This window comes from Scyliorhinus canicula, chromosome 12 (genome assembly GCF_902713615.1).
Source record: "Scyliorhinus canicula chromosome 12, sScyCan1.1, whole genome shotgun sequence".
NCBI lineage: Eukaryota > Metazoa > Chordata > Chondrichthyes > Carcharhiniformes > Scyliorhinidae > Scyliorhinus > Scyliorhinus canicula.
The window spans coordinates 107573580-107583419 of NC_052157.1; the positions used below are offsets into that span (position 1 = coordinate 107573580).

The 9840-nt window shown below is 47.6% G+C and overlaps 1 protein-coding gene across 1 annotated transcript in view; it reads right to left on the reverse strand.

Moving 5' to 3' along the window:
• LOC119974637 (14-3-3 protein gamma) overlaps nt 1-9151 on the reverse strand; it is a 74819-nt gene extending 65668 nt beyond the window's left edge. The window contains exon 1 of the mRNA XM_038813701.1: nt 8905-9151. Coding sequence (XP_038669629.1) covers nt 8905-8991 — 87 coding nt within the window. The 5' untranslated portion in view covers nt 8992-9151. The remainder of the gene's footprint in view (nt 1-8904) is intronic.
• Nucleotides 9152-9840: the final 689 nt, after the last annotated feature.

Here is a 9840-nt window from a genome sequence, read left to right on the forward strand (position 1 = left end):
TAAAAGGTCAGCAACAGCAAAGAATTAGGAAGGTAAATGGAATATTGATCTCAATTGCAAGGAGAATGGATTATCAAAGACGCATCGCCTTGCAACAATTGTACGGGGCATCGGTAAGACCTCAGCTGGGTACTGTGTTTGTTTTGGTCCTCCTTACTTAAGGATAGATATATTTGCATTGGAAACAGATCAGAGAAAGCTCATCAGGTGGATTCCTGCAACTAGGGGCTCAAATTACCAGGAAAGATTGAGGAGGTTGGGCCTATACTCATTTGGAGTTTAGAAGAATGGGAGGTGATTTTATTGAAACACAAGATTCTGAGGGAGCTTGACAGGGTAGAGGAGCAGATGTGTCCTCTTGTGGAAGAATCTAGCACAAGAGAGCACAGCTCTAACGAGGGCACAGCTGTAGAATAACGGGCCATCCATTTATGATGGAAAGGGTTAGGAATTTAGCGTTTTTTAGACTTTGGAATTTGCTTCAATAGAGAGCAGAGGAGGCTGTGTCATTGAATGCATTCAAAGCCGAGTTAAACATATTGACAAGGGAGCCAAAGGTTATGGGAGCAAACATGAAAACGGAGTTTAGGGCACAATCAGATCAGCCATGATTTTGTTGAACAACATGGCAGTCGAACTAGGCCAAATACCCTACTCCAGCTCCTATTTCTGATGATTTGATGTCCCATTAAAACCCAATTTTGTCATTTTATCATTCCTGCCTTGCACCCTGTCACAGACTAGCCGTTGTTTTTTTCTTCACCTTCCTCATCTTCCCTTTACCTCGGCTCAGCATGTGCCTTAGGACGGGCAGGCGGAAATATCAACTGTTTCTCCACAGATGCTGCCAGGCCTGCTGAATGTGGTCGAGCATTCTTTTTTTTTTTCAGATTTTCCAGCATCGACAGCCTTTTTGTTTTCCTAAGCCCTTTCAACCCTATCAGCAAGACAATCCATATTGCACCGTTGGGAGACCAGAAAGAGCTGAACACTCCATTGCCAGATGTGCACCATTTTCAAACGCCCCAAGATTCTTCTTTCCTCCCATTTCCTCCAATGATTCACATCAGGGTGTGGTTGTTCTGTGATTCATCCAAATAACCATTGTGCCTGCGGGAGTCCATCTGCACTTTTCCTTATGGTTTTACCACTCATTTCCTAAACTCTTCACAATGCAACATTGGTGAACGGCAGCAACAGTTGGCAGAATTCCAACAACATTTGAAAACCTGTCATGAAGACTATGAAAACCCAAAACAAATATTTACAGAGCTGGTGTTAAATGGGATATTTTCAGACTGACCCAACTGCGGGACAGATGTTGAACTATTTTCTTTACATGATTAGACGATTTTTAAAAATACAACAGCCAGCATTTGTTGCCCATCCCTAAATACCCTGGAGAAGGTGGTAGGGGCAGTAGATCATTGGTCCAGACTTGTAGATTAATATTCAGTAATATAACTACTATGCTGCCCTAATCCCATTTATCACAAGTGACAGCAATCTAGATGCAATCACTTGCGGAGTTTGTGCTGTCCAATGCACCAAAGGTCAGGTCTCTCTTCCAATGTGCATGTTCAAACATGGGTTACCAGTGACATCAGTTGAATAGGCAGCCTCTGCCGTAAAGTAATCATATTAATGCACAGGAGCAGACACACCACTTTATAGCAAAATTACCAACATCATGGGCAGGATTCTCTTGTCCCCGAGACGTGCGATCTCGGCAGCACCTCAATGCTCTCATCCCAACACTTGTCAATGAGATTGCTCATTGAAGCCACCACACGCCAGGGGGAAGCCCGTGGGTGGGGATGGGGTGTGCTGCCAGCGAGAGAAGAGAATTACAAAGGTTGGAGAATTCCAGCCCACATCTACTTTCACCTTTTCTTTGTCACCACCATTTAACCTGGTGTAGTTCAATGTGTTAGCCACTAGTCCCATGTGGAAGATTGGAAAATGTGGCCGATTGCAATTTATTTTGTTTGTTTCTCTTCGCACACCTAGTGGTGCACACGGCAAACTTTTGTCCGTTCCTACAGGGAGGTTATACCTGGAACAGGTCGCTCGCTAGTCTGTCGCCAGGGGCTTATAGCTCGAGGGGCGGAGGAGGGTTGGGGGAGCTGCTCCACACCAAGAGTGACTGACCAGGTGTCTCTCCCGCTCTTACCCCCAGCCACTGGCACATTTGGAAGGATGTTGCAGGTTGACACACTCAACTGGTTTTGGGCACACCTTCCATGGCTATCAAGTCCTGCAGTGGGACTTGAACCCAGAGCTTCTGGCTCAGAGGCAAAGACTCTACCCACCTTGCTAATTGCATTTTTGATTAGCAACTTTGAAATGAGTAAGTGGACTCCTTGTTGAGCATCTGAACTCAATACTTTATTTGCACAGTAAGCTTTCCGAGTTGTATTTGTTCGTTAAGTGGCAAGAAAGAAAGCAGAGATTGTGCCTGTTTCTTGATTTACGTCATTGCTTACTGAATGGCAGAAAAGGTTGTTAAATGTGTACATATGTGAAGCGCACGTGTGTGCGAAGGGTTGTCAATTACAAGTAATGCATACGGCTAAAAAAATGAGTCACCATCGTCACACTAACTCGTCAATGATTTATTTTGAACCGCACTTAAATTCTCAAAAGAATCCAATCGCCATGTGTACACTTCCATGCATATTTTACATGTCAGGAAGAGTTTTAAAGACTGGTTTCAGTTCAACCTATTGGCAAATCTTCAACCAAAGAAGTGTAATTTAAATTTTAAAGGAAATGAGAAGCTTGATTGTTTTTAAAATGTATTCTTTCACGGGATGCACGTGCTAACAAGGTCAGCATTCATTGTCCATCCCCAATTTCCCTTGAACCGAGTGGTTCGCTAGGCCATTTCGAAGAACAGTAAAGAGTCAACTACATTGCTGTGGTCTGGAGTCACATGTAGGCCAGATCAAGTAAGGACAGCAGATTTCCTTCCCTATAAAAGGATATTAGTGAATCAGACAGGTCTGTACAACAATCTATGTTGACTTCATGGTCACCGTTATCACCACTAGCTTCAAATTCAGATTTTAGAATAATAGAATTCGTACAGTGCAGAAGGGGGTCATTCAGCCCGTTGAGTCTCCAACAATCTTCTGAAAGAGCACTCTACCCAGTTCCACTCCCCACTCTATCCCCATAAGCCCATCTAACCTGCACATTTTTGGACACTTAAGGGGCAATGTAACATGGCCAATCCACCTAACCTACACATATTTAGACTCAGGAGGAAACCCAGGCAGACAAGGGGAGAAAGTGAAAACTCCGCACAGTCACCCAAGGCCAGAAATGAACCTGGGTCCCTGACATGGTGATGCACCAGTGCTAACCACTGTGCCACCATGCCACCCCATAAATGAATTTAAATTCCACCATCTGCCATGGTGGCATTTGAACCCACGCCTTCACAACATTAAATAAAAGCAAATTACTACGGATGCTGGAAACGGAAACCGGAAACGGAAACCAAAGAGAAAATGCTGGAAAATCTCAGCAGGTCTGGCAGCATCTGTAGGGAGAAAAGAACTAATGCTTCGAGTCCAGATGATCTTTTGTCAAAGCTTAGGCAAGAGCTTTGACAAAAGGTCATCTGGACTTGAAACGTTAGCGCTTTTCCCTCCCTACAGGGGCTGCCAGACCTGCTGAGATTTTCCAGCATTTTCTCTTTGCCTTCGCAACATTAGCCTGGGTCTCTGGATCATGACATTATCATTATGTCACCATCTCTACATAAATTTTAAATTGCATTTCGTGATACTCTAAGATGCATCTTAAAATTATTGCTTTAGATTGTTCCAAAAAACATTGCCAAATTCTACTAAATCCAATTGGTAGTTCTTTCAAATCTATTTTCATTGATTGGGTGATCAGAAATGTTGGTTATGAGAAACCAGAGGATAGAAACTTATGACAAAGGCTGACAAGTCCGCTGGACTTGGAAAGCTTGCATCCTAATGTCTTTAAAAAAAAAAGAGAGGCTGCAAAGATAGTGGATGCATTGCTTCTAATCTTCCAAAATTATCTAGATTTAGAAATGCTCCAGACTGGTAAACACCAAATGTAAAGCCTCTATTAAGAAAGGAGGGAGGCACAAAGTAGGAAACTATAGGCCAGTTAGCCTAACAATTGTCATTGGAAAATTGTTGGAACCCATTGAGGTAGAAGCAGGACATTAAGAAAATCGCACTTCAATTAAATGGAGTAAACATGATTTTATGAAAGGGAAATAGTGTTTAAAGTTCTTTCAGGATGTAAGTAGGGTGGATAAAGGGAAACCAGTGGGTGTAGTCTATTTAGATTTCCAAAAGGCATCCAATAAATTGCCACATAATAGATCACACAAGAGCTCATGGTACTGGGGTAATGTATTAGTATGGATAGAGGATTGGCTAACTAACAGGAAAGAGAGTCACGATAAGTGGATCAATTGAAGGCTGTCTCAATGCAATTACTGGAGTACCACAGTGATCAGTGCTGGGACCTCGACCAAATACAATCCAACGAAACATTGCTTCATAAAGTGCAAGTATTCATCTTCAGTTTTTACATTGGAGAAAATCTGCTCATCCAGGATGTAAGATAAGCAGTCTGATATCAGTGGCAGTCGAGAGAGGCGGTGGTGGGGTCAAGCTGGGCACTATCACTATATGTGTGAAAACTGACACAATGTTGTCTGACGATGTTACCAAGCGGTAGGATTAGATGAAAAATAGAAAGAGGTCAAGGCGAGATCTTTGGGTAATATCAGAGTAACGGCGTGTGAGCAGAAGAGATGCCATTGCACAGTGGTTAATACTGTTGCTTCACAGCTCCAGGGATCCAGGTTCAATTCCCGGCTTGGGTTACAGTCTGTGTGGAGTCTGCACATTCTCCCGGTGTCTGCGTGGGTTTCCTCCGGGCGCTCCGGTTTCCTCCCACAATGTCCATAAGACATGCTGGTTCGGTGAATTGTACATTCTGAATTCTCCCTCCGAATGTGGCGGAATGTGGCGACTCGGGGATTTTCACAGAAACTTCATTGCAGTGTTAATGTCGGCCAACTTGTGACACTAATAAAGATTATTATTAATGTGATTATCTGGCTGCAATTAGATAGGTAAGAATGGAATCGGGTGAGAGCAGTCCCACCTAGCTGGGCAACAGTGGAGAGGCCTTGGAGGAGGATGGTGTGGTCAATCGTATTAACGATTGCAGACAAGTTGCAAGGTTGAGGTTGGGGGGGGGGGGGGGGGTCATTTACCTTTGTCGTGGTTACATGGGATGTCATTGTGACTTTGATGACCGCCATTTTAACTGTGGGACAGGGCAAAAAGGGATTGATGGGATTCAAGCATTTGGGCAGCAACGGCCAGAGATTCGGGAAGCAACAACACATTCAAGAACTCGAGTGGAAAGAGAGGTTGGAGATGGGGCAAGGATGAAGGGGTAAAAGGTTTGTTTTCAGAGAGAAAAATGGTGTGGACAGATTTGAAGGGCTGGGGAGGAAAACAATAACAGGGAAAGCAACCCTTACAATATCAGACAACATGGGAGCCAAGAGGGGACGTTGGGTGGTCAGCAGTTCAATTAGAAAAAAGATGGGGTAAGGTGGTGGTAACAATGCAAATTCCAGTTTGTAATCCCCGTGACTTCATTAGTGTCCATTTGATGGTGTCTTTAATTAGGCAGAGCTGAGGACCTGCATCCTATCACTGGAAACTGCTGAATTTCCAGAGGCCTCTCCAGTTAATAATGACACATTGGAAAAGACAATGGCAATTGCCGAAAGGAGGTCTGTACTATAACAACAGAAAAAACAAACATGCAAGATGGCACGGTGATTCCCATTGCTGCCTCACAGCACCAGGGCCCCAGGTTCAATTCCAGCCTCGGATGACTGTCCGTGTGGAGTTTGCACTTTCTTCCCGTGTCTGCCTGGGTTTCCTCTGGGTGCCCCGGTTTCCTCCCACAACCCAAATATGTGCAGGTTAGGCAGGGTTGCACAGATAGGGTGGGGAGTAGGCTTAGGGTGGGGAGTAGGCTTAGGTCGAGTGCTCTTTCAGATGGTTGGTACAGATTCAATAGGCCAAATAATTGGTGAGACAGCGGCATAGTTGTAATGTCACTAAACGAGTAACCTGTAGGCTGAGACTAGTTCACTGGCAACATGGGTTCAAATCCCACCAAGGCAGCGGGTGGAATTTAAATTAATTTAATAAATCTGGAATCAAAAACTAGCCCCAGTAATGGTGACCATGAAACTACCATCGATTGTTGTAAAAAAAAATAATACCTGTCTGGTTCACCAATGGCCTTCAGGGAAGGAAATCTGCCATCCTTACCTGGTCTGGTCTACATGTGACTCCAGACTCACACCGTGTGGTTGACTCTTAACTGCCGGCAATTCAAGGACAATTAGTGATGGGCATCAAATGTTAGCCATGCCAGTGACACCCACATCCCAAGAAAGAAAAAGAAATCAAGGGCAGCATGGTTAGCACAATTGCTTCACAACTCCAGGGTCCCAGGTTCGATTCCTGGCTTGGATCACTCTCTGTGGAGTCTGATCGTTCTCCCCATCGCGTGGGTTTCCTCCCACAGTCCAAAGATGTACAGATTATGTGGATCGGCCATGTTAAAATTGCCCAAAAAAGGTTGGGTGGGGTTGCTGGGTTATAGGGATAGGGCAGGGTGCCCTTTGCAGGGGCCGCTGCAGTCTCGGTGGGCCGAATGGCCTCCTTCTGCACTGTAAATTCTATGCTTCCTACTGCACTGAAGGGATTCTACGATTCTAATATTCAGATAAAATCCGCACTGGCAATTCCACAAAGACAGTCAGAAACCTGTCACCATTCAAAATCTCCTACCCCCCCCCCCCCCCCCCCGCGCAAAAATGTAGTGGATTCGCCAGTTTCAAACCTCTAGACTCAAGCTCAAGTCCTTTGGAACAATCGGGGATGGGATAGGCAGCTGGTCAAAACTGGTTTGGGTTCTCCAGCCTCCACGAACAGGCGCCAGAATGTGGCGACTAGGGGCTTTTCACAGTAACCTCATTTGAAGCCTACTCGTGACAATAAGCGATTTTGATTTTTCATGTCAGCCACACCCATCCACGTGCTGAATAACACACACACACACAAAACCCTCTCCTCTTAACTTGGACGTCAAGCAAAGGATACGGCAATAAAATTGCAGAAGTAAAATAGCTGAGACATTGTAAATACAGCAGGAGAGAGAGAGAGAGAGAGGGGGGAGTGTACAGGGGGTGGGGAATATTGACTGATTCACGAATGGGGTGATAATGCAGAGGGTCTGACCGCTGCTGTGTTCGATAAGATAAATAACACGCATCTATATCGGTAATAAGCGAACACAGCATCAGAATCATCCACTTTAGCAATTTTCTTTTTACTCAGTTGGAATATATTCAGCCTATTGCCATTTCGGAATTGAATGGCTTAGTTCCCCCCACCGCCCGCCAGGCTGAAAAGTCGATGACAGTACAGAAAGCAGTACAAATGCGGCCTCGGGTTTTGGGGGGGGGGGGGGGGGGGGCGTTAACGGGCATAACCTAACAATATAGAAGCGAGGCAGCAGGAACAAAATGCTGCAATAAAGGCATTGGCATACAGAGCAAAGACTGCGGCACTCCTAACGCCCGGAAAATGTACACGCGTCTTCAGTGCTGCCTCCATGGGGAAAGTCCAGCGTGCAGCCGGCCACAGTGAGCCACAACTGGCCCCGGGGGCAGAGAAACCATCTCTCTCCACGTTTGCTAGATTTCCTGAGGAATTAGGATGCCTGCAGCGTGGCACTGGCAGAATCTTCTCCAATTGCTGCCTCCCAGGATCGCTTTGTTCCCTGGATTGAAGCAGATACAGGTTCCCCGGGAGCAGACAGCATTAACATTCCTGAGGTTTGGGGAGGGTGTGTGTGAGAGAGAGCGAGTGAAAAGACAGACAGTCTTCGCCCCTCATTCCCCCTGAATCCCGTTATTTTTTTGCGAGTCATACACAGAACCTTTTAGTGGAAGGGGTGAAGATGGGAGGGAGAGAAAAAAAAAATGGGGCTTTGCATAGATTCGAGTGAGGGTCCCTCAGAAAGAAAGCGTGGGGATGTCAATTTCAGCCTGATGTCAGTTTCCAGCTGCCTGAACCACACCCGGTGGGTGGGGGGCTAGAGAAAATGACCCTTTTCAGATATTACTGGGGAAAAAAACAGTCCAATGGGGGGGGGGGGGGGGGGGGGGGGGGGTTATAGTAAGGAGTTTATTCATCCTGCTACATTTTAGCTGACACCGCGGGAAGGAGGAGACTGGATCGATTGGAGCACTGAAGACAGCGAAGGGCTGGGCGAGAAATTGCTCTCCTAAAGGCACCGCCCCAACATTCAACCCGGGGTTTATCCGCAGTTATTTTCTTGTCGGCTTGAAAATGACAGCCAATAATGTCACCTGTTCGATCTCAGATGCAAAAGGAATTGACCCAGACATTCACTCAATTCAACCACCGCCGCCTTCATACACGCAAGGACTTAGATATTACAGATCAATGCGTCGAGTCATGAATCAAGAGGCTCAAATTAAGCATCCTTAGTAAAATTACTCTCTTTCTCTGCCCCCACGCTTTCAGGAATTTTTAAAGACCCATATCAACCACCGTGGGGCCTGTAATGAAATTTTAAATGCCAAACAATACGCTCATCCATTCATTGGAAACAGGTCAATGGCTTTGCGGCATCGCCCAGTGAAGGAGATGTATCTTGATTCAGAGAGGAAGAAGGGATGGGAAAGGGAGAGGATGGGGAGGGACGGAAGGAATAAGCATAGGAGGTGGAGGTAAAGAAATGAATGTAGAGGGCGGTGGAAGTAAGCCACAAAGAACATACCGACTTCATTGCTGCTGCCATATCATCGTATCGTTCAGCTTGCTCAGCCAGCCTGGCTTTCTGCACTAGCTGCTCGCGGTCTACCATTGTGTTTTTTTTTCTTGCTAACTGTGTAGTGTACACAATGTCTACAATCTGGCGCTGGCCTCTGCAAACGTTGCTTTATTCCTGCAGCAGCGCCTGTGTCGCCCAGTTGCCGCAGCCAGTGCTCCCCCCGCCCGGACTCGCGCCGACAGGACAACTCCCCCAACATTCCGCGCTGACGTCATTGCCCATATATAGGCAGCAGCCGGCGAGGACGTCACGGCCCAGCTGACTCCCGCCCCGGATTTCCTCTTTTGGAGACAAAGTAGCAGAACCCTCGCCTTTCACCGCTCCCCCCATCTTCCCCCTCCTCTCCCCCCATCTTCCCCCTCCTCTCCCCCAAACACCCCTCTCTCACCCAACCCCCCCAACTCTCCCCTCTCTCCCCCAACCCTCCCCTCTCTCTCTCCCCAACCCTCCCCTCTCTCTCTCCCCCATCCCCTCTCTCTCTCCCCCCCATCCCCTCTCTCTCTCCCCCCCAACCCTCCCCTCTCTCTCTCCCCCCCATCCCCTCTCTCTCTCCCCCCCATCCCCTCTCTCTCTCCCCCATCCCCTCTCTCTCTCCCCCAACCCTCCCCTCTCTCTCCCCCAACCCTCCCCTCTCTCCCCCAACCCGCCCCTCTCTCCCCCCCCAACACCCCCCTCTCTCCCCCCCCCCACCCCCCCTCTCTCCCCCCCCCACCCCCCCTCTCTCCCCCCCCACCCCCCCTCTCCCCCCCACCCCCCCCTCTCTCCCCCCCCAACCCCCTCTCTCCCCCCCCAACCCCCCTCTCTCCCCCCCCAACCCCCCTCTCCTCCCCCCCCAACCCCCCTCCTCCCCCCCCACCCCCTCTCCCCCCCCCCAACCCCCCC